Source organism: Triticum aestivum, chromosome 6B (assembly GCF_018294505.1).
Source record: "Triticum aestivum cultivar Chinese Spring chromosome 6B, IWGSC CS RefSeq v2.1, whole genome shotgun sequence".
Lineage (NCBI taxonomy): Eukaryota > Viridiplantae > Streptophyta > Magnoliopsida > Poales > Poaceae > Triticum > Triticum aestivum.
In genome coordinates this window covers 197,685,429-197,709,995 of record NC_057810.1, presented here as the reverse complement: position 1 = coordinate 197,709,995, position 24,567 = coordinate 197,685,429, and the positions used below count along the sequence as shown (strand labels likewise).

General features: G+C 42.3%; 2 protein-coding genes across 3 annotated transcripts; one reads left to right on the top strand and one right to left on the bottom strand.

Moving 5' to 3' along the window:
- Window positions 1-11,721: 11,721 nt before the first annotated feature.
- On the top strand, window positions 11,722-14,675 carry LOC123136544 (cinnamoyl-CoA reductase 1). 2 transcript variants are annotated; one of them, XM_044555947.1, is made up of 7 exons: window positions 11,722-11,892; window positions 12,090-12,206; window positions 12,324-12,478; window positions 12,561-12,746; window positions 12,833-13,188; window positions 13,879-14,038; window positions 14,358-14,675. In XM_044555947.1, the coding sequence occupies exons 2-7, from the start codon at window positions 12,098-12,100 to the stop codon at window positions 14,424-14,426; spliced, it is 1,035 nt and encodes a 344-aa protein (XP_044411882.1). In that variant the 5' UTR covers window positions 11,722-11,892; window positions 12,090-12,097; the 3' UTR covers window positions 14,427-14,675. The 2 variants fall into 2 exon arrangements, with proteins under 2 accessions (XP_044411882.1, XP_044411881.1); XM_044555946.1 differs by having other exon boundaries at window positions 11,757-12,011.
- Window positions 14,040-22,572, bottom strand: LOC123136545 (uncharacterized). Its single transcript, XM_044555948.1, has 5 exons — window positions 22,435-22,572; window positions 21,578-21,796; window positions 21,195-21,250; window positions 14,961-15,029; window positions 14,040-14,852 (listed from the first exon to the last, which is right to left on the bottom strand). Exons 2-5 carry the CDS (start codon window positions 21,680-21,682, stop codon window positions 14,759-14,761), a joined length of 324 nt encoding a protein of 107 aa, XP_044411883.1. The 5' UTR covers window positions 21,683-21,796; window positions 22,435-22,572; the 3' UTR covers window positions 14,040-14,758.
- Between the last annotated feature and the right edge of the window lie 1,995 nt (window positions 22,573-24,567).

Sequence of the window (24,567 nt, the reverse complement as noted above, 5' to 3'; positions counted from 1 at the left end):
TAGTCTAACATAAATATATAACAACATGTAAAAAGCTACAAAAAAATTAACTAAAAATAATTAAAAACAATAATTTAATGGCTAAAACAACTATATAAGCAAAACAATAGTGTCTTCGCAAATAACCTAATTTAAAATAAACTAAAAATAAGTCATTATATGCTACTGCATAAACAAAACATTAACAAAGCATTAGCAAAAAGAATCAATCAAAAATATATTTAAAACTCAAGATATGGTCAAAATAGTGATTTGAACAAATTTCATCAAGTTCAAATTTAAACTACTCACATTTGAAATCCAAGTGCACCAACAGAAACTTCATAAAATTTTGAATCCAATGCCAAAAAGAATCATTCAATTTGGATAAGAACCCAAAAAGATATTAAATGTCTAAAACAGAAACTATTCTGTAAATAAAAGAAAAACAAAAAAACAAAAACTATACGCATCGGGCAGGGGTATATGTGGCGTGCTCTGATTGGGCCAGCGAGGCGTGCATGTGAGTGCTACGGGTGGACGACCGCTACATAATAAAATGGTGGGCGGTGACTAACAGGAAAAACCAGGGCGGCTCGATTCAAACTAAACCGGACTTAACCGTAAATACAAACCACTTTGATAAATAAAACCTAACCATTCTATCTAATCTAATATCTACGGTTGATTTAGATCAAATGGGGGAGAGGGCAGGGTGAGGCTCACCGCGGGGAAGGCGAGGCCGAGGCGGGCGAGGTCCTCGGTGATGGTGCTCATGCAATCTCCGGCAATGGCGACAACGTCCAACTGATGCAGCGCTAAACGACGCATCCAAGGGTGGTCGAAGGCGAGCTCGGGGGCGACGGTGACGAGTGAATGGAGTAGGCGGACTCCTCGGCTTGCAGCGGCGATGTCGTACTCCGTGGACGTGCTCCGACTGCGCGTGAGCATGTACGGTGATGTCTAGCTGGTGCTGAAGGAAATATGCCCTAGAGGCAATAATAAAGTTATTATTTATTTCCTTATATCATGATAAATGTTTATTATTCATGCTAGAATTGTATTAACCGGAAACATAATACATGTGTGAATACATAGACAAACATAGTGTCACTAGTATGCCTCTACTTGACTAGCTCATTTATCAAAGATGGTTATGTTTCCTAACCATGGACAAAAGAATTGTCATTTGATTAACGGGATCACATCATTAGGAGAATGATGTGATTGACATGACCCATTCCGTTAGCCTAGCACTTGATCATTTAGTATGTTGCTATTGCTTTCTTCATGACTTATACATGTTCCTGTAACTATGAGATTATGCAACTCCCGTTTACTGTAGGAACACTTTGGGTACTACCAAACATCACAACGTAACTGGGTGATTATAAAGGAGTACTACAGGTGTCTCCGAAGGTACATGTTGAGTTGGCGTATTTCGAGATTAGGTTTTGTCACTTCGATTGTCGGAGAGGTATCTCTGGGCCCTCTCGGTAATGCACATCATTATAAGCCTTGCAAGCAATGTGACCAAATGAGTTGGTTACGGGATGATGCATTATGGAACGAGTAAAGAGACTTGCCGGTAACGAGATTGAACTAGGTATTGGATACCGACGATCAAATCGCGGGCAAGTAACATACCGATGACAAAGGGAACAACGTATGTTGTTATGTGGTTTGACCGATAAAGATCTTCGTAGAATATGTAGGAACCAATATGGGCATCCAGGTTCCGCTATTGGTTATTGACCGCGAATAGTTCTAGGTCATGTCTACATAGTTCTCGAACCCGTAGGGTCCGCACGCTTAACGTTACGATGACAGTTTTATTATGAGTTTATAAGTTTTGATGTACCGAAGGAGTTCGGAGTCCCAGATGAGATCGGGGACATGACGAGGAGTCTCGAAATGGTCAAGACGTAAAGATCGATATATTGGACGACTATATTCGGAGTTCGGAAAGGTTCCGAGTGATTCGGGTATTTATCGGAGTACGGAGAGTTACGGGAATTCGCCGGGGAGAAGTATTGGGCCTTATTGGGCCATACGGGAAAGAGAGAGGGGCTGCCTAGGGCAGGCCGCGCGCCCCCCCATGGCCTAGTCCGAATTGGACTAGGGGGAGGGGCCGCACCCCCTCCTTCCTTCCCTTCTCTCTTCCCTTTCCTTCTCTCCTATTCCTACTACATGGAAGGTCTCCTAGTTGGACTAGGAAAGGACGGAATCCTACTCCCGGTGGGAGTAGGACTCCTCCCTGGCGCGCCCTCCTTTGGCCGGCCGCCCCCTCCCCCTTGCTCCTTTATATACGGGGGCAGGGGGGCACCCCATGACACACAAGTTGATCTACGGATCGTTCCTTAGCCGTGTGCGGTGCCCCCCTCCACCATATTCCACCTCAGTCATATCGTCGCGGAGTTTAGGCGAAGCCCTGTGCCGGTAGAGCATCATCATCGTCACCACGCCGTCGTGCTGACGGAACTCATCCCCGAAGCTTTGCTGGATGGGAGCCCGGGGATCGTCATCGAGCTGAACGTGTGCTGAACTCGGAGGTGCCGTACGTTCGGTGCTTGGATTGGTCGGATCGTGAAGACGTACGACTACATCAGCTGTGTTGTCATAATACTTCCGCTTACGGTTTACGAGGGTACGTGGACAACACTCTCCCCTCTCGTTGCTATGCCATCACCATGATCTTGTGTGTACGTAGGAATTTTTTTGAAATTACTACGTTCCCAACAGTGGCATCCGAGCCTAGGTTTTATGCGTTGATGATATATGCACAAGTAGAACACAAGTGAGTTGTGGGCGATACAAGTCATACTGCTTACCAGCATGTCATACTTTGGTTCGGCGGTATTGTGAGATGAAGCGGCCCGGACCGACATTACGCGTACGCTTACGCGAGACTGGTTTCACCGTTGCGAGCACTCATGCTTAAAGGTGGCTGGCGGGTGTATGTCTCTCTCACTTTAGCTGAATCGAGTGTGGCTACGCCCGATCCTTGCGAAGGTTAAAACAGCACTAACTTGACGAACTATCGTTGTGGTTTTTATGCGTAGGTAAGAACGGTTCTTGCTAAAGCCCGTAGCAGCCACGTAAAATTTGCAACAACAAAGTAGAGGACATCTAACTTGTTTTTGCAGGGCATTTTGTGATGTGATATGGTCAAGACGTGATGCTATATTTTATTGTATGAGATGATCATGTTTTGTAACCGAAGTTATCGGCAACTGGCAGGAGCCATATGGTTGTCGCTTTATTGTATGAAATGCAAACACCTTGTAATTGCTTTACTTTATCTCTAAGCGGTAGCGATAGTCGTAGAAGCAATAGATGGCGTAACGACAACGATGCTATGATGGAGATCAAGGTGTCGCGCCGGTGACGATGGTGATCACGACAGTGCTTCGAAGATGGAGATCACAAGCACAAGATGATGATGGCCATATCATATCACTTATATTGATTGCATGTGATGTTTATCCTTTATGCATCTTATCTTTCTTTGATTGACAGTAGAATTTTAAGATGATCTCTCACTAATTATCAAGAAGTGTTCTCCCTGAGTATGCACCGTTGCGAAAGTTCTTCGTGCTGAGACACCACGTGATGATCGGGTGTGATAGGCTCTACGTTCAAATACAACTGGTGCAAAACAGTTGCACACACGGAATACTCGGGTTAAACTTGACGAGCCTAGCATATACAGATATGGCCTCGGAACACGGAGACCGAAAGGTCGAGCGTGAATCATATAGTAGATATGATCAACATAGTGATGTTCACCGTTGAAACTACTCCATCTCACGTGATGATCGGACATGGTGTAGTTGATATGGATCACGTAATCACTTAGAGGATTAGAGAGATGCCTATCTAAGTGGGAGTTCTTAAGTAATATGATTAATTGAACTTTAATTTATCATGAACTTAGTCCTGGTAGTATTTTGCAAATTATGTTGTAGATCAATAGCTTGCGTTGTTGCTTTCATATGTTTATTTCGATATGTTCCTAGAGAAAATTGTGTTGAAAGATGTTAGTAGCAATGATGCGGATTGGATCCGTGATCTGAGGTTTATCCTCATTGCTGCATAGAAGAATTATGTCCTTAATGCACCGCTAGCTGACAGACCTATTGCAGGAGCAGATGCAGACGTTATGAATGTTTAGCTAGCTCAATATAATGACTACTTGATAGTTTAGTGCACCATGCTTAACGGCTTAGAATCGGGACTTCAAAGACGTTTTGAACGTCATGGGCCATATGAGATGTTCCAGGAATTGAAGTTAATATTTCAAGCAAATACCCGAGTTGAGAGATATGAAGTCTCCAACAAGTTCTATAGCTAAAAGATGGAGGAGAATCGCTCAACTAGTGAGCATGTGCTCAGATTGTCTGGGTACTACAATCACTTGAATCAAGTGGGAGTTAATCTTCCAGATAAGATAGTGATTGACAGAATTCTCTAGTCACCACCACCAAGTTAGTAGAACTTCGTGATGAACTATAATATGCAAGGGATGAAGGGATGACGAAAGTGATTCCCAAGCTCTTCGTGATGTTGAAATCGACGAAGGTAGAAATCAAGAAAGAGCATCAAGTGTTGATGATTGACAAGATCACTAGTTTCAAGAAAAGGGCAAAGGGAAAGAAAGGGAAACTTCAAGTAGAATGGCAAGCAAGTTGTCACTCCCGCGAAGAAGCCCAAAGCTGGACCAAAGCCTGAAACTGAGTGATTATACTGCAAAGGAAATGGTTACTAGAAGCGGAAATGCCTTGAATATTTGGTGGATAAGAAGGATGGCAAAGTGAACAAGGGTATATTTGATATACATGTTATTGATGTGTACCTTACTAGTGTTTATAGTAACCCCTGAGTATTTGATACTTGTTCGGTTGCTAAGATTAGTAACTCGAAACAGGAGTTACAGAATAAACAGAAACTAGTTGAGGGTGAAGTGACGATGTGTGTTGGAAGTGGTTCCAAGATTGATATGATCATCATCGCACACTCCCTATACTTTCGAGATTAGTGTTGAACCTAAATAAATGTTATTTGGTGTTTGCGTTGAGCATGAATATGATTTGATCATGTTTATTGCAATACGGTTATTCATTTAAAGTCAGAGAATAATTGTTGTTCTGTTTACATGAATAAAACCTTCAAATGGTCATACACCCAATGAAAATAGTTTGTTGGATCTCGATCGTAGTGATACACATATTCATAATATTGATGCCAAAAGATGAAAAGTTAATAATGATAGTGCAACTTATTTGTGGCACTGCTGTTTGGGTCATATCGGTGTAAAGTGCATGAAGAAACTCCATAAAGATGGATTTTCGAAATCACTTGGTTATGAATCATTTGATACTTGCGAACCGTGCCTTTTGGGCAAGATGACTAAAACTCCGTTCTTCGGAACAATGGAACGAGCTACTGACTTGTTGGAAATAATACATACCGATGTATGTGATCCAATGAGTGTTGATACTCGTGGCAAGTATCGTTATTTTCTGACCTTCACAAGATGATTTGAGCAGATATGGGTATATCTACTTGATGAAACATAAGTCTGAAATAGTTGAAAGGTTCAAAGAACTTTAGAGTGAAGTGGAAAAATCATCGTAACAAGAAAATAAAGTTTCTGCGATCTGATCGCGGAGACGAATATTTAAGTTACGAGTTTGGTCTTCAATTAAAATAATGTGGAATAGTTTCACAAACTCACGCCACCTGGAACACCACAATGTAATGGTGTGTCCGAAAGTCGTAATCGTACTCTACTAGATATGGTGCGATCTATGATATCTCTTATCAGTTTACCACTATTGTTTTGGGGTTATGCATTAGAGACAACCTCATTCACGTTAAATAGGGCACCATCAAAATCCGTTGAGACGACGCCTTATGAATTGTGGTTTAGCAAGAAACCAAAGTTGTCGTTTCTTAAAGTTTGGAGTTGCGATGCTTATATGAAAAAGGTTTTCAACTTGATAAGCTCAAACCCAAATCGGAGAAGTGCGTCTTCATAGAATACCCAAAGGAAACTGTTGGGTACACCTTCTATCACAGATCTGAAGGCAAAACATTCATTGCTAAGATGGATCCTTTCTAGAGAAGGAGTTTCTCTCGAAAGAAGTGAGTGGGAGGAAAGTAGAACTTGATGAGGTAACTGTACCTGCTCCCTTATTTGAAAGTAGTTCATCACTGAAATCTGTTCCTGTGACTACTACACAAATTAGTGAGGAAGTTAATGATGATGATCATGAAACTTCAGATTAAGTTACTACAGAATCTCGTAGGTCTTACAGAGTAAGATCCGCACCAGAGTGGTACGGTAATCCTGTTCTGGAAGTTATGTTACTAGACCATGACGAACCTACGAACTATGAAGAAGCGATGGTGAGCCCAGATTCCGCAAAATGGCTTGAGGCCATGAGATCTGAGATAAGATCCATGTATGAAAACAAAGTATGGACTTTGATTGACTTGCCCAATGATCGGCGAGACATTGAGATTAAATGGATCTTCAAGAGGAAGACGGACACTGATAGTAGTGTTACTATCTACAAAGCTCGACTTGTTGCAAAAGGTTTTCGACAAGTTCAAGGTGTTGAATACGATGAGATTTTCTCACTTGTATCGATGCTTAAGTCCGTCCGAATCATGTTAGCAATTGCCACATTTTATGAAATCTGGCAAATAGATGTCAAAACTGCATTCCTTAATGGATTTATTAAAGAAGAGTTGTATATGATGCAACCAGAAGGTTTTGTCAATCCTAAAGGTGCTAACAAAATATGCAAGCTCCAGCAATCCATCTATGGACTGATGCAAGCATCTCAGACTTGGAATATACGCTTTGATAAGTTGATCAAAGCATATTGTTTTGTACAGACTTACGGTGAAGCCTGTATTTACAAGAAAGTGTGTGGGAGCACTACAGCATTTCTGATAAGTATATGTGAATGACATATTGTTGATCGGAAATAATGTAGAATTATTCTGCAAAGCATAAAGGAGTGTTTGAAAGGAGTTCTTTAAAAGAAAGACCTCGGTAAAGCTGCTTACACATTGAGCATCAAGATCTATATAGATAGATCAAGACACTTGATAAGATTTTTCAATGAATACATACCTTGATAAATTTTTGAAATAGTTCAAAATGGAACAGTCAAAGAAGGAGTTCTTGCCTGTGTTGCAAGGTGTGAAGTTGAGTAAGACTCAAGACCCGACCATGGCAGAAAATAGAAAGAGAATGAAAAGTCATTCCCTATGCCTCAGTCATAGGTTCTATAAAGTATGCTATGCTATGAACCAGACATATTGTATACCTTGCTCTGAGTTTGGCAAAGGAATACAATTTTGATCTAATAGTAGATCACTGGATAGCGGTCAAGAATATCCTTAGTAAGGACTAAGGAGATGTTTCTCGATTATGGAGGTGATAAAAGAGTTTGTTGTAAAAGTTACATCAGTGCAAACTTTTACACTAATCCAGATGACTCTAAGTCTCAAACTGGATATATACTGAAAGTGGGAGCAATTAAGCTAGAGTAGCTCCATGCAGAGCATTGAAGACATAGAATATTTGCGAAATACATACGGCTCTGAATATGATAGACCCGTTGACTAAGCTTCTCTCACGAGCAAAACATGATCATACCTTAGTACTCTTTTGGGTGTTAATCACATAGCGATGTGAACTAGATTATTGACTCTAGTAAACCCTTTGGGTGTTGATCACATGATGATGTGAACTATGGGTATTAATCACATGCAGATGTGAATATTAGTGTTAAATCACATAGCGATGTGAACTAGATTATTGACTCTAGTGCAAGTGGGAGACTGAAGGAAATATGCCCTATAGGCAATAATAAAGTTATTATTTATTTCCTTATATCATGATAAATGTTTATTATTCATGCTAGAATTATATTAACCGGAAACATAATACATGTGTGAATACATAGACAAACATAGTGTCACTAGTATGCCTCTACTTGACTAGCTCGTTTATCAAAGATGGTTATGTTTCCTAACCATGGACAAAAGAATTGTCATTTGATTAACGGGATCACATCATTAGGAGAATGATGTGATTGACATGACCCATTCCGTTAGCCTAGCACTTGATCATTTAGTATGTTGCTATTGCTTTCTTCATGACTTATACATGTTCCTGTAACTATGAGATTATGCAACTCCCGTTTACCGGAGGAACACTTTGGGTGCTACCAAACGTCACAACGTAACTGGGTGATTATAAAGGAGTACTACAGGTGTCTCCGAAGGTACATGTTGAGTTGGCGTATTTCGAGATTAGGTTTTGACTCCGATTGTCGGAGAGGTATCTTTGGGCCCTCTCGGTAATGCACATCATTATAAGCCTTGCAAGCAATGTGACCAAATGAGTTGGTTACGGGATGATGCATCACGGAACGAGTAAAGAGACTTGCCGGTAACGAGATTGAACTAGGTATTGGATACCGACGATCAAATCGCGGGCAAGTAACATACCGATGACAAAGGGAACAACGTATGTTGTTATGCGGTTTGACCGATAAAGATCTTCGTAGAATATGTAGGAACCAATATGGGCATCCAGGTTCCGCTATTGGTTATTGACCGAGAATAGTTCTAGGTCATGTCTACATAGTTCTCGAACCCGTAGGGTCCACACGCTTAACGTTACGATGACAGTTTTATTATGAGTTTATAAGTTTTGATGTACCGAAGGAGTTCGGAGTCCCGGATGAGATCGGGGACATGACGAGGAGTCTCGAAATGGTCGAGACGTAAAGATCGATATATTGGACGACTATATTCGGAGTTCGGAAAGGTTCCGAGTGATTCGGGTATTTATCGGAGTACCGGAGAGTTACGGGAATTCGCCGGGGAGAAGTATTGGGCCTTATTGGGCCATACGGGAAAGAGAGAGGGGCTGCCTAGGGCAGGCCGCGCGCCCCCCCATGGCCTAGTCCGAATTGGACTAGGGGGAGGGGCCGCACCCCCTCCTTCCTTCCCTTCTCTCTTCCCTTCCCTTCTCTCCTACTCCTACTACATGGAAGGTCTCCTAGTTGGACTAGGAAAGGAGGGAATCCTACTCCCGGTGGGAGTAGGACTCCTCCCTGGCGCGCCCTCCTTTGGCCGGCCGCCCCCTCCACCTTGCTCCTTTATATACGGGGGCAGGGGGGCACCCCATGACACACAAGTTGATCTACGGATCGTTCCTTAGCCGTGTGCGGTGCCCCCCTCCACCATATTCCACCTGGTCATATCGTCGCGGAGTTTAGGCGAAGCCCTGCGCCGGTAGAGCATCATCATCGTCACCACGCCGTCATGCTGACGGAACTCATCCCCGAAGCTTTGCTGGATCGGAGCCCGGGGATCGTCATCGAGCTGAACGTGTGCTGAACTCGGAGGTGCCGTACGTTCGGTGCTTGGATCGGTCGGATCGTGAAGACGTACGACTACATCAACCGCATTGTCATAACGCTTCCGCTTACGGTCTACGAGGGTACGTGGACAACACTCTCCTCTCTCGTTGCTATGCCATCACCATGATCTTGCGTGTACGTAGGAAATTTTTTGAAATTACTACGTTCCCCAACAGGTGCACGAGGTCGTGGAGAGGGTGTGGGCGGAGCAGGGGATCGGGGAGAGGATTGCGGCGCCAGAATTTAGCAGGTTAGGGTTTTGGCAGTGGCGGAGGGTGGCGGGACGGTGGCGACGACGAAGGGCGGAGCATGGGCTTGCGAAGAGGGGCAAACGAGCGAGGGATTCGAGGGTTTTATAGTGGACACAACGTGGAGGACGGGTTGATCTTGGGGATATGAATCCCTAAGGATCGGGATTCAACGACATGTTGAACGCGCTCAGGCATGGCGTTGCATGTGGGAGGGCAAGAAGATGAGGCGGGTCTCACGGGTCAGCGGCAAAGGAAGGCGAGCGAGGGGGCGGGTGGCCGACGTGTAGGGAGTTCGGGCGCGACGCAGGCTCGCTGGGCCGATTCGGCCAGTTGGGCTGGTGAGGGAGAGAGAGAGAGAGAACAGTGTTGGGCTTCGGCGTGGCACTGTTCGAAAAGATTTTTTTAATTAAACAAAAAAAGAAAAAAAGAAAACTAATAAAATAAAATACCATGTAGGCATATAATATATCAACATTTTTAGAAAAATAAATCCTAAAATATGAACAATTTTTCAAGTTCAAATAAAATAGTCACAAAATCTCAAAAGTCAAACAGTGCCACTGTTGCATTTGAAATGCGAATATAATTATTTTAAAATGCCAAAATGAATTTAAATTTATTTTTCTCCATTTTTATGTTGTAGGGAATCATTTTACCCTAATTTCCATATATTTTACTTTTGGAGAAAATTAGTTTGATTAAAAACCATATAACTCCTAAGTGGTTTTGAATTTGAATTTCAAACCACTTTTAAATCTTTTCTTTTTTCCTAGTTAAAATATAATTCAAATGCCTCTAAATTTTGAAGTGTCGTGTTACTTCTCTCATTTTGAGTAACTTTCAAAGAATTTGAAAATTGAAAATTCAAATAACTCCAAATTGAAAGTGGGTTTCAAAATACCTTCGAAGGGACCTTCAATTTGATTCTTTTAAATTTCCAACTCATATTTTATATAATTTGAAGAAGTCATTTTATCTTCTCTCATGAAAATCAATGAATTGCATAAATTTTCTGAATTTGAAATATTTTCAGATGGAATTCAAATCTTTTCAAAAAACCCTTTTCATTTCAAATGGAGGAAGTCATGTCATCTTCACTCTAAGGTTTTGTGTTTGAATTGATTTTGAATTCATTGGGATCAAAATGTAAGGATGAAAGTTTGGGAAAGTCATTTCATTCTCTCTCATTCAACTGTCAAAAAGTTTTAAATTTCACTCAATTTCACACAATCAACCACATAAGAAACAAACAAACAACCGTCTTTATTTATTTAATGTAGCATTTCAAAAATTAAATTTTGGGATGTTACAGCCTGGCTTCGGCAAGGGAGGGGCAATGACAGTGGTGCGTCTTCGGCTCGCTTCAGTGCTTGTAGTCGATAGGTGGTCCATGGCTCTGTTGTTGTTTGTACCGTCATGATTGAAAATAATAGATTACCCGCAAAAAAGAATGAATAGATTGAAAGTTTCTAAAAAGAATACAAAATACGCGCACACACAGAAAAAGATCAACAGAGACACGGGTGTTCTCCGAAGCGAAACATCGGCACTATCGCTGTCATGTTTCCCGCGCAGCTCGGCGCGTCGTACGTTAAGTACGTGGAGGCTAGCAAAACGGCATCTGGCGCGCAGGCCAAACGGTATCCGGCGTACGTGTAGCCTAGTTCGCCACAGATATTTTTTCGTTGGGGCACAGGTGGGAAAGCGAAGCAGGCGCCGTCCGCCCCTCCCATCCACCTACTCCACTCGCTCCCGGACAACCGCAACCGTCCCCATTCATCCCAGCTCCAACGTTCACGTGTTGAGCGAAGCGAAGCGCTTTGGGACACACATGATCCTTGCAACTGCAGCAGCAGCAGCACACTGGCACCATAGAAAAAGACACGGCGACGAGTCCCATTGTTACGAGGCGCACCCAAAGCCCGGAGATGCTCACCGTCACCGGCACTAATCGACACCGGAAGCGTCCTGTAAACGCAACGCAACGCATGAGGCATGATGATTTAACAAAAGCAAAAAGGGGTGGAGGAACACGTTCCCAGTCACGAGAGCTCGGTCCAGGTCGTTTTCTTTACTATTTCCCCCACCGCGCTTGGAGTGCACTCCACACACGGTGCTCGGAGAGAAGTTCACACGGCCGCGGTGGTCTCGTCGCCGTCCCGGTCCGCGCGTCGCGGTTCTCACATGACCGGCCCGCGGTAGTTTTCACGGTAATTGCCGCTCGGTTTCTCGGCCGTTTCAGCGGGGTCTCTCTGCTCTGCCGAGTGATAAGAGACCAGCCAGCGGCCCCGGTTGATAATCGTGTCCCCGCTCGCCCTCTGCCTGCCTAGTGCGTCCATCCTCTGCGCCAAAGATTTGGTTTCTTCCTCCCCCCGCCTTTTCAGCATTAACTGATCTGTTGGCTCAGGCGTGGCCATGGCCGTCGTCGTCTGCGTCACCGGCGCCGGCGGCTTCATTGGCTCCTGGATCGTCAAGCTCCTCCTCGCCCGCGGCTACGCCGTCCGCGGCACCTCCCGCCACGCCGGTACGGTTCCTCTCGCTGTCTCTCGTTGCGTCCCTTTGCCACCCAAGATTCTTGGGCGCGCCGGGTCTGCCAAGTCTGCTCCAGGAATGGATTGGGCTGACCAGCTCTTGCGCGCAGATGGCCCCAAGAACGCGCACCTGTGGGCGCTCGACGGCGCGGCGGAGCGGCTGACGATGGTGCAGGTCGACCTGCTCGACCGGGCCAGCCTCCGCGCCGCCTTCGACGGATGCGACGGCGTCATCCACACCGCGTCGCCGATGCACGACACCCCCGTGAGTAGCGGCCGCTCAGTATTAGTATATCCTCCTCTATTTCCGCCGGAATAAAGCTGACGGAGGTTGTGCCGTTCGACAGGAGGAGATCATCGAGCCGGTGATCACCGGGACGCTCAACGTCGTGGAGATGGCCGCCGACGCCGGCGTCCGGCGCGTGGTTCTGTCCTCCACCATCGGCACCATGTACATGAACCCCCACCGCGACCCGGACGCGCCGCTCGACGAGTCGTGCTGGAGCGACCTCGACTACTGCAAACAAACCAAGGTCCGGAACCTGCACCCTGCAGCCTCCAACTCTAATTTATCCACCCGATCTTCGCCATTGACGCCCGTGCGCACGAATGACGGCAGAACTGGTACTGCTACGCCAAGACGATCGCGGAGCGGGGCGCGTGGGAGGCGGCGCGGGCGCTGGGGCTGGACCTGGCGGTGGTGATCCCGGTGGTGACGCTCGGCGAGCTGCTGCAGCCGAGCATGAACACCAGCACCAAGCACATACTCAAGTACCTCACCGGCGAGGCCAAGGCGTACGTCAACGAGTCGCACGCCTACGTGCATGTCAAGGACGCCGCCGAGGCGCACGTCAGGGTGCTCGAGGCGCCCAATGCCGGGGGACGGCGCTACGTCTGCGCAGAGAGGACGCTGCATCGCGGCGAGCTCTGCCGGATCCTCGCCGGGCTCTTCCCGGAGTACCCGATTCCCACAAGGTACAATACCGTCCTGCATTCTTCTTCAAAGGAATGCTCCAAACTTCGGACTCCCTGTTCAGCCAACAGTTAGATGCGTAAATGAGAACAGGAATAAATGATCGATAGTATAATAGATAATTCTTCCAACTTAAAATAGCAAGTAGAGTACTCCCTCTGTAAACTAATATAAGAGTGTTTAGATCACTACTTTAGTATTCTAAATGCTCTTATATTAGTTTACGGAGGGAGTACTATTCTTAGTTCGTACTCCCTCCGTTCGGAATTACTTGTCTCGAAAATGGATGTATCTAGAACTAAATTACGTCTAGATATATCCATTTCTGCGACAAGTAATTCCGAACGGAGGGAGTAGTACTGAATTAAGAATAGATCTTTCCACGAATGTGCTAATGTTTTTACACAATCTTGCTTGCAATTGCTCCGCTCCGTTGATAGAATCTTTCCACGAATGTGCTAATGTTTTTACACAATCTTGCTTGCAATTGTTCCCTTGATAGACCACAAGTTGTTGGTAGTTGCCTGTAACTTTCGTAAAACGAAAGCGACGGCTTTGCTTCGCCTTAAAGACAAAGCAGACTGTTGAGATTTCACCCTCAACTTTTAAAGCTTCTCAACACACTAAACAATGACTTAATTAGGTGGGCGTCTTCGGACAGTGACAGTCTAATCCTTCACTAACCTGTACAGATGCAAGGACGAGGTGAATCCGCCAAAGAAGGGTTACAAGTACACCAACCAGCCTCTCAAGGACCTGGGCATCAAGTTCACCCCTGTGCAAGAATACCTCTATGAAGCGGTGAAATCTCTGCAAGAGAAGGGATTCATACACAAGGCTTCCGGCACCAAGGTACGTACAAACCATAGCACCATACAAAACCATCTCAACATACAGGGCGATCGTACGTACTTCGAACATCTCAAGTTCTAGAGGAGCTCGAGAAAAAAAAAGGTTTCTTCAGAAAGGAGGAATGATCAAAATAGACAAGCACATGCATGATAGCATTGACACTCGTATCATTAGCAGAATGAGAAAAGGCCATCATAATCCGCAAGATGCATTTAACCTGCTACTAATTTGATCAAACACGCTTTCCTGATGCGCCCTTTCTGAAGATGTATATAGCACATATAGAGGTCCTCACCGTGTCATCAATTTTTCGTTGCAGGTGCCTGCTAGTAGAGGGAGCTCGCTGCCTCAGAATTCAACGGCGCCCATGTTTATGTCGAAACTTTGATGGGCTTCTGCACAAAGTAACAATGCAGTTCGCCGTCAAGGGAATTGTAATTCATTCGATTAAGTGATAAGTATGTTGCTGGCCAGTTCTTGTATGTAGCTGCCAACTTTGTGTAGGAGCGCCGTACGTGTTGGCCTGCACTGTTGCCTGGAACAGCACACTGCTACAGAGCAACTTCAGTGATACGTACATGCCAAATATTTTCCCTGGTCGATGTCCTTCCCCCAGAATCTAGTTGTTCATCTTGTCTGACTCAGCGGGTACAACAAACCGATCAACTTAGGCAACAGTGCATACAATGCGTGCCCTCTTTCAAGCCTCGTTCGTAGAGGTTATACTGTTTTGGCCATAGCTTCTGCTTGTTGTTCGTGATGATCTTGTGTATGCGCTTTCTCTGACTCCCATTCGTATCTTGTGTATGCATACCTGTGGAATCAGTTTCATTCAACACAGAGATTAATCATTCAGTGAACCAAGTGCTTCCTATCTGATGAAGAATCAACTATGGTCTGCGATACAATGGTCGAGCCATACCTTCCAAATGGATGCCGCATGCATCTATCAGATGCAGAGGCTGGGGGTGATCCTCCTTCTAAAAAAAAACTTCCAAATGGATGAAGAATGGAAAATTGATGCCATGCAATTTGTTATTATATCGTTAATTAAGCTATGTACTGTATTTTGCATGTGGAAGTAGACTAGCACTTTCGTTGGACGAGTTTTGTTATTATGAGTTATAATTATGCTAACAATTTCAACTATAAAAAAATATTGCAAAATACGCAAAATCTTTTGAAGTTTGACCAAAATTATACCTTTTTTGAAACAGAGGCAGAAGTTTCATCCTAGAAAATTGCCCAGTTAATTATCGAAAACCGTGCGAAAACCGTTACAAGCACACCACACGTGAACTACTCATAAAGTATGAAACACCATGACCGCACGACCGATCCAATAAACATATCTAACGACAAAAACAACAACAATAACAAGCCCTCACACTTCTACGACGCAATGGAACCACCAATAAGAACATCTCTACTGAAAATAGCGGACACAACCAAATCCACGAAAACAAGCCTAACCATGGGGATGGTCCAAGACACTCGAGACCATTCGTTTAAGCAGCGGCAGGCGCCTTTTCAATGACGCCACACTTCTTGCCTTTGCTCCTAAGAGCCTTTTGCACCTTCTCAATTTTGCTCGTGGAAACCTTCTCCATCAAGATGCAAGCAATCGCCTTGCCAAATCCAGGGCTAGCCACTTCCAAACTAGCAAGCAAGTCATAGAGCTCTTTTGCAAAGAGAGCCTCAGAATTAGGTGTCTGGCGCACTTCTTTATCAACCTCGTCACCCACCGACACCATCTACCCAATGTTCTCTGATTTCTCCTTCATGAGGCCATCAACGGCAAAATTTCATGTTTTGACCCTTTTCCAAAAGTTAATAACTCCAATTTGTAAAAATTTCGGGATCTGACCCTTTTGCTACCGTCATGGGTAGGGTGTAACAGCCTACCGCCTACCGCCAAACAGGCTGGCGGTAGCCTGTACAACCCTACTGCCAAGGTGCCCGACGGTAGGTGCGAGCACACACTGTGTTCCATACTTATGAAATTTTTCTGGTAAGGTATGCAACCCTACCGTCAGGGATCTTGGCGGTAGGCTGTTATCCCCTAACGCCATGGACTCTGGCGGTAAGAAAAGGGTCAGATCCCGAATTTTTTGCAAGGCAGGGTCAGATCTCGATCAAGTTTTGAAAAATGATCAAAACATGAAATTTAGCCACCATCAACAGCCTTGCCAGATCCAGGGTGATTAGTTGCTCATTTGTCAAAAAAAATTGTAGAACATGTTGTAGTGTCATCAGCCAAGCAACTCCTAGTAGAAGGCGTCCAGACAGTGGCCACATCAACCTTCTCAACCACAGGCATCACCAACCTGATGAATCGAGGCAAAGGCAAGGTGAGTTTTGCATACTGTTATTATAATTTATGCCTCCGTACAAACCGTGTGTGAAGGACTCGTCGTATTGACGCATAAAATCAAATCTCAACACGTTTAAACAAGAAATAATACCATTTTCAGTACGTGTATACTCTCTTCCTGCCGAGTGTATTTCCCTGCCAGGATTATCATGAACCCAAGTGCATACATGCACGACACGGCGGCACCATATGCATGCATGGTGGGATCGACAGCGCACGCCTAGAGGCAGGACAAACCTGCAGCATGCAGCTAGGCTACGACAGTAGGCGTGATGCCTCATGAAGTGTGACAGGTAAGGCAATTGTACTGTCATGTCCTTCTTTCCGCCAGCATTGGAACATGATGATCTGATCCTTTTATTTTATTATTTTTTTGAACATGTCGACCATGGCTTAACAGTTCACACCAGGTCCCGTTGTCACAAAGGCTATTAAGGATCCACACAATCAACAAAAAGGCTGTCTGTGGCTTGACTGAAATATCAAGAGCACGAGAGGATAATGTGTCGCGCTGCTGCCGTAATTTGGTGCTACTGATATGCTCCCAACCTCGGTAAAACGATGTAATGGGCCAGGAATATAACATAAATGGATTTATTGTTTAATTACCCTCTAGTGTATATTCGATCTGCAATGCACACTGAAGAATCTGCACCCCGGCCCCAAGAAAATCTGATACGAAAGGGACCTCGTTATTATTATTTCTGCTTCTGTTGATACACATTTTTTTTTCGGAACCTGGATTACATGATATACTATGAAACTACATACATATGTTTGGAATTTTCCTGATAAGTTACACCAGTTGCCACCCAGAATTGGTAGTTTTCAAATACATATGCATTGAACAAAACAGACCAGGAGTTGATTTTAATGGCTTACACGAAGCCATACACATACACAGAGTCGACGTAAATCCAAGATTAAATAAAAATGGAGGAATTATTCTAACCATAGTTACGACCTACCATATATCATGAAAATGGCTGGAGAGTGGATGCATTATGATGCACAGGTCTTTTATTACTTCCTCCGTTCCCAAATATAAGTCTTTCTAGAGATTCCAACAAGTGACTACATACGGAGCAAAATGAGTGAATCTACACTCTAAAAATGTCTACATACATCCGTATGTTGTACTTCATTTGAAATGTCTAAAAAGACTTATATTTAGGAATAGAGGGAGTACTAGCTAGTTCGTCTTCAAAAAACTTGTACACACAGTATGCTTGAATAGAATCATAGGGAGAGATATGAGTATAAAATTCAAACAAAGTAGCTAAAACTATTTGCTATTTGCTGCAAACTATATTAGATTTCTTCTATGGGCCGGAATGCTTTAGAGATAGTACATTGACATATAATTAGCTGCAATAGGGGTTCCAGGGAGCCATCTTGCCACTGAGTGTATGCATGGTAAAGTTACATGTAAGGTTCATTATAAGAACTTTATTTACTGATGTAAAGCCGCCCCGGTGCAAGCTTTTTTTGTTTTCCCTTTCATTCCCCATGTGACTTAGCTTGTTACATTTTTTTTTTATTTTTTGTGAATTTTCTCTTCACTGGATGCAGATAAGCCTGGGCTTAGAAATGGATATTCGTTAATAATATTCCACTACAAATTAAATGAGCTTTGTGTATCTTTTTTTATTATCTTATTCATTCATGTGTTTACAATTACCAGGGTGTTCAAATACGGTTTTCACCAACCTATGAAAGCTAGCCTTATCACTGGCAAAGAGGAAATTCGAACTACAGCATATCTGCCTGGTTTTGGTATTCCAACAAAGGAATGAATACCCCTAATCATATACTTCCTTCGTCCAAAAATAAGTGTTTCAACTTCATACTAAAGTTAGTACAAAGTTGTACTAAGGTCAAGACACTCATTTTGGGAGTATATACCTAACAGAGTGATCCTCACTATTTCTAACTATCTCATCATGCATGCTTCCACATCCCACATCATTAAAGTTGTTGTAGCCGTTAGATTTACGAGCTTGATCCACTAGCATCCATATGATCTATGCATGAGAATCCTCTACCACGAACATGCATTAGTGCATTCTAAGTGAATTTTAAATCACATTGCATTTATTAGTGACGTGCACAACTTTACATGCTAAAATTATCTTTTTTTCTGATGCAAAATTTTCTCAACTAGTTTAAAACGTAAGGTATTCTGCACAATATTTGGAAACTATATATCCAATTCAACGGCAAACACGTAGCGTGTCGTCTAGTATTACATGTTGTTTACTTACTCTCTTGTAATTATAGTAGGATGACCCTATTTTCCTTAACATAATAGATATTTAGTTTCTCACAGTTATTGCCTCTTATCTATCCATTTGAACTAATACTCCCTAAACTTGAATTAGGTGAATATTCCACATCTATGAGTTCTTCACCCTTTGGGAGAGAATTTCTCCCTGTTGAGCTACAAACAAAGGTGAGGACATTGGAAGCTTACGGAAAACTCCTGCTACACATCCTCTGCGTACTATGCCCAATTCATAGAAGGCTGGGAGAGTAGTCCAGCTCTTCTGCTACAGCCTTGTTTGTACATAACTTTATTTTTCTTCTCCTTAATCAGTGAAATATGGCAAACTTCTGCCTTTGTTTAAAAATAAGAAAATACTGTACAGAAAACGAAAATATTTATTCGTAAACACAATGGAAGAGAACATGAGTGCAACGACATGCATTTCCCATGTTGGATGGCTTATGTAAGGTTAGTTACAATAGTTGAACAAGCGTATATTCTCTTTCTGTATGTACAATTATACACACCTCTCTAAATGTATGCCCTTTTTATAAGGCATATTTTGAACAACACATAGATTTAAAGGTGAGAGAACAGTATTGTCTGGTTTTAATTAAGTACCAGAGAGAGTGACAAGATTTCATTTTTAATTAAGTACTCCCTCTATCAAAATATAAGACGTTTTTTGACACTATAACTGTGTCAAAAAACGACTTATATTTTGATATGGAGGGAGTATCATTTAAAGGTGAGAGAACAGTATTGTTTGGTTAGTCATATACACATTCTCAAGAATGTTCTATAAAGAGAATGAACTCAATAAGGGAAAATGCCACTAACTATATAAGATTCACAAGTTATGTAGTTATGAATAAGATTGCAAAACAAACAGTTTTTTAAGACAATGCCCATCAATCGATGTGAGATTTGCTAGACCCTGCGATTCAGGCATCAATATTGTGGTGGCTTTTGAAACAACAATTGTCTATCTCTATTATTGTTAAACATTTTCCGAACTAGCTATATAGCACAGTGACAACACATCAGAGCAATCATTCAAACTCAAAATGCAGATAATTTCTTCAAACATGTATGCGACATATTAGCAAATACTTCCTGATTAAATTACTATCATGATAATCTTCGTTACCTACTTCTGATTTCCAAGATATAAACTACGAGTCAGCTCAATAGTAAATAATATGTACTTTAAAGAAGCTTCAACTGAATTTCGGTGGTTCCATAACTTAAAATGGATGTTATACCGAAAATCACCTTTTATATATAATTCGAAAGCATGCACAGTTATCTACAAGTCGAATTATAAACACAATTTGACAGTAAGACTCTAAGGATGACTACGGTTCAATGTCTAAAAGTTCTCCCTTTACATCTCTTTCCTTCAAGAAGCATTCAAAAAAGGTAGATCAAAGATGAAATAAGACAAACCGATTTAGAATTACTATTTTTGAAGCAACTAAAATAAACGCTACGATATGTATCTCGCCGCATGAAATTGGGTGACAATTTTCAAGGCGAATCTAGCATGATAACTAAGATACTCAGATTAGTAAACCAGATTACTTAATCCAACCACAGTTGAATCTGCCATAATTTGCACAAATTTTGTTAACTTGGACACGTCGCACATATGCTTTCCACATATGTCATGTTATCCTATGCTTTTATACGAGGACATCTAGGGGAAAGGGATGATGAAAGCAAACATATGCTGGTTGAAATTTGTGAAAAACAAGGTGAATCTGAATTAGATAGAAATATGGCCAACATGAAGTAACAAGGTAGCTAAAAACTAATGCGCTTATGATTAAGGTAGCTAAAAAGATAAAATAATAAGAACTTTCATAGTGAAATGAACGAATGAGAAATAATACATCACATCAACACAATGGATCCACAGAAATAACTATTTTTTTATTGAACCACAGAAACTAACACGTAGATAGCTAGAAAAAACTGCCACCACAAACAAACTTAGCACGAGGATGTTGACAATTTAATGATTTACCATCGCTTGGAAAATGGGTCTATGCATATATATGTTAGCTAGAATAGCAATTAACTTGTCTAAAGCGTGCATCACCTTGAATCACATCAACCAGATCATTCAAGAGATTAGATTTTACTACGTGTCACTTCTTTCTCCACACAAATTGATATGGCTGTGCTTAGGTAGGTTACTAGACGCGTTTCAGATTCTTCTTGGCAAGTCTGTGTTCAACAACAAGCAAGATGGACTTATTTTTTTTCTAGAACTGAAGAACAGCTTCAGTTAACCAAGCACACATATTAATCATCTGGACTTATTTTTATCAACTTCTCACTCATAGACCAAATCACATGTAGGTCAAAGCAAGAAAAACTAAATTGTATTCAGATGCAACCAATAACACATCTTAATGACACCAAAAGCAGCTGCAATTCGCACCATCAGAAGGAGGCACCAGATAGTATAACCAACAAAAAGGGGGCTAAAGAAACCATGGGAGTGGTACCTTGTCCAAATTGATGGTGCAGCTGTTACGTTCGCTATTAACATGATGCTCTTATCCTGGAAAAAAGAATAATGGAAGAAGAATCACCAGTGAGTAGCAGTGAAGATCACAAACAAGGTGCAAACCAAAATATAACCAAGGAGCTCTCATCATAAAAAATAAAACAAGAACTTGAACAGATAAAAAGAAAACTAAAGCAAACAGACATAAGCAAGCCCCCATAAGTAAAACTGCAACAGCAGGAGTTACAGTGCACCCTTTTACAGCGTGTATGAGGAACAGGAAGGAGAGAGAGAGAGAGAGACCAAAGGCCAAAGTGAGAGAAAGACAAGAGGCCTAACCTAAGATGCAAACTAGATCTGGCAAAAGCAAAGTGAGGCCACCTTCCTTGCCAAATATGGCTCATCTCTTAGCTTACTCCATGCTCCATTTTTACCCCAACAAGAACTTGATGAAGCCCCACCACCATGGCTAAAACCTGCTTCCATTGAAAACAAGGCAACAGGAAAGAAGAAGGGGGTAGTTAGGGTGAGAAAGAGAGAGGGTGCATGTTGCAGTGTACCGGCAGCATCTTCATGATTCAGCTCCCAAGGCGAGTACAACTGCAAAGGGAGAAGATAAAACAATTTGAGGATGAAAAAAACAAGTAACAGATCCAATCATTTATTCCAGTACTACAAGCCTACAGCTGCCACTCCTTACAATTACCACTAGCATCCGTATCACTCTCCTCGGTAGTAGTTCCCAGGAGCAACTTGACTGAAAAGATCAAAACAACAGAGCAATTTTTTTTCCGTGCGCACACATCTAAAGAGATAAGGAAGTGGCATGGTAAAGTCGGAGAAAAGCCAGAGTACATGCCGCATGCGATGTTCTGTCTTTCTTTTGTGGCTGAGTTCCTCTCATAAGCAGGGTTTGACCTTCTTTTTTGTGTGGAAATTATGAACTATTAAATTGAAATTGAATCGAATTAATTCTACATACCCACCAGTGGATCTGAATGTAACGTAAACTCCTGAGAGAAAGAGGCTGACAGAAAGAGGAGTGAGCACGCGGCGAAGACGGCATACATGTTATGCCGGCATCACGCCGTGTGCTCACTCTCTTCTGTCAATCTCTCGAGGGCCTCTCCACACCAGGAGCTAACATTACTTCACAGATTGCACAACCGAAGAACAACTTCCGACACAAAAGCAGCAATTAAACAACCCAAAGATCCGAAAGGAAACCCAAATAAAACCTCGAAACACAACAGGAAATGGGAGAGGTTTTTTCTTCTTGGATCCGGTGAGCGACCGCCGTACTGGAATTGAAAGGAGAGGTGGTGAGAGAAAGGGCTCTTGGCGTTGGTTTTGGAGCAGAGGAGATGGATGGGATAGATGGTCGTACCTCCAGTGCTGAGCCCTCCCATGGTTTTAAGTAGTACCGGGAGGAGTAGTACCCATGCTGCGGCTGCCAAGTAGTAGTTCCAATCAGCAACAGTTGACACTACAGTATGCATCTTTACTTAACTGTCCATAATATTATATTCTTTTGGCAGTCGTACATAGTACAAATATCCCACCGAAAACGAATTAAACCTAGCACTGTTCGTAGTACGTCAGAACTATAGGTAGTATCTCAAACGAGGCTTTATAATTTTATGTCTTCAGTCCATTTTACTTTTCTTTTTTTAATGACCATTGTTTCTTTTTTCTTTCCTTTTTTGTCTCTTGGGAATTAAATCTGGATAGATCAAGCTACTCTCCGCCAGCCAATTCACACGGCCAAGAGTATCTGGTTTGATCTCATGATATCCTCGCTGGCTATCGTGTATACCATAGAATAAAAGGATAGGTGAGTTATCTGCAACTGTCCAGCATCCATGAAACCATCCATGATAGTCCCTCCGTTGTCTATGGCTTTTGCAGCCCCCTACCTGTTTTGTATATATATTACATAGAAGAAACTGCCGGCATCGACCGTCCTACATCAAATGTGTAAGGAGATATCAAGCAGACTAATCAGCTATCAACACAATGGCAATAATACATAACAGAGGCGGAGATAATTCATAATGGATTGAGCAAGAATACCAATAATGCTAGCAAACCACATAGACAGCTGAAAGGTGATGCAATGCAACTATACTGTTCAGTTGTGCTCAAAGATCAAAGAAATACGCCGCATATTCTCTTTGCATGTCTTGAGTGCTTGGATATTCAATATTCAACATATACCCTTGTCACATAGTTCATGGGCTGATGTTGACTTAATTAACTATACGCTTATGCCATTACTCGTCACAATCCCTCTCTAATACTCCCTCCGTAAAAAAATATAAGAGCATTTAGATTACTAAAATAGTCATCTAAACGCTCTTATATTAGTTTACATAGGGAGTACATATTAATGCATGGCTCCACATCATGTACAAGAAACCATTCATAAAAATCTAAGAACTTGAATAAAAAACGAGAGCATAAATATGAAGAAAGGTATAGCCTTCACTGTGTACCCTCACAACGAGATTTAAAGGAAGCAAGAAGGTCACTTCTCACCCCATCCCTCTTCAAATTGACAAATACTCCCTCTTCTATAAATCCCGGCGACTAGAGACACAAACTTCAGTGGCCATCATTGGCAAAGATATAAAAAAGGAAACTCATGAAAAACAGATAAAAAAGAAAAACACGGCCACCTCCCGAGTTAACATGTGCATTCTCTTTTCTTTATAAGCAGGATTTGTACACAAACAATTAAGTAAAGAATATATTGGATTTAAGTCAAATTTTCAGGGATGTTGACCTAATTATTATTCTTTGAAATGGACCTCATGCATTAATTAAGAAGAAAATTGTCAGTTAACTCAACAAAAACCAGGCGAAAACCAATACAAACATGACCACATTGATCTAATTTGGTGTATCAGAAAAATTTCAAGTGCCAACATCAAGGCTCTTTGGCCTTCTGGATCGTCCACTCAAACTGCCACCGGCCCTAAATAAATTGTCTCGCTGGAGATGGCACGGGGCCATGTGAATCTTCAAGGACACCTAAAGATCAGAAATCCAATTGGACAAAAATAAAAGGTAGTTGAGTGTAGCAAGTCAAAAGAGCACTTTCAAGATCTACCACTGCTCTTAGTCCATCCCATGTTTAGTCTTAGTCACTACTGACCAGTTTGATTACGATTTATACTATTAAAGGACATGGTTAAAGAAGGCTTAGAAAATTGCTCTTTCATAAACTCTAGGATATTACCTTAATTAATGAGCTGATGTTACATCCTGAAAAGGACATAAATTCGCTTTCATCATTTTTACATAAAACATTAATGAGAGAGAGAGAGAGAGAGAGAGAGAGAGAGAGAGGGGTTACCTTAATGCACTGC

What these genes read in the sequence shown, in the direction of transcription:
- LOC123136544 (XM_044555947.1), top strand. Translation starts at nt 12,098, where the DNA reads ATGGCCGTCGTCGTCTGCGTCACCGGCGCCGGCGGCTTCATTGGCTCC. An exon ending in CGGCACCTCCCGCCACGCCG is followed by an intron (nt 12,207 to 12,323) that starts GTACGGTTCCTC and finishes TCTTGCGCGCAG; the next exon opens with ATGGCCCCAAGAACGCGCAC. An exon ending in GAGTACCCGATTCCCACAAG is followed by an intron (nt 13,189 to 13,878) that starts GTACAATACCGT and finishes TAACCTGTACAG; the next exon opens with ATGCAAGGACGAGGTGAATC.
- LOC123136545 (XM_044555948.1), bottom strand. Translation starts at nt 21,682, where the DNA reads ATGGAAGCAGGTTTTAGCCATGGTGGTGGGGCTTCATCAAGTTCTTGT. An exon ending in AGCCATATTTGGCAAGGAAG is followed by an intron (nt 21,251 to 21,577) that starts GTGGCCTCACTT and finishes TCTTTTTTCCAG; the next exon opens with GATAAGAGCATCATGTTAAT. An exon ending in GCACCATCAATTTGGACAAG is followed by an intron (nt 15,030 to 21,194) that starts GTACCACTCCCA and finishes TCCATTTGGAAG; the next exon opens with TTTTTTTTTAGAAGGAGGAT.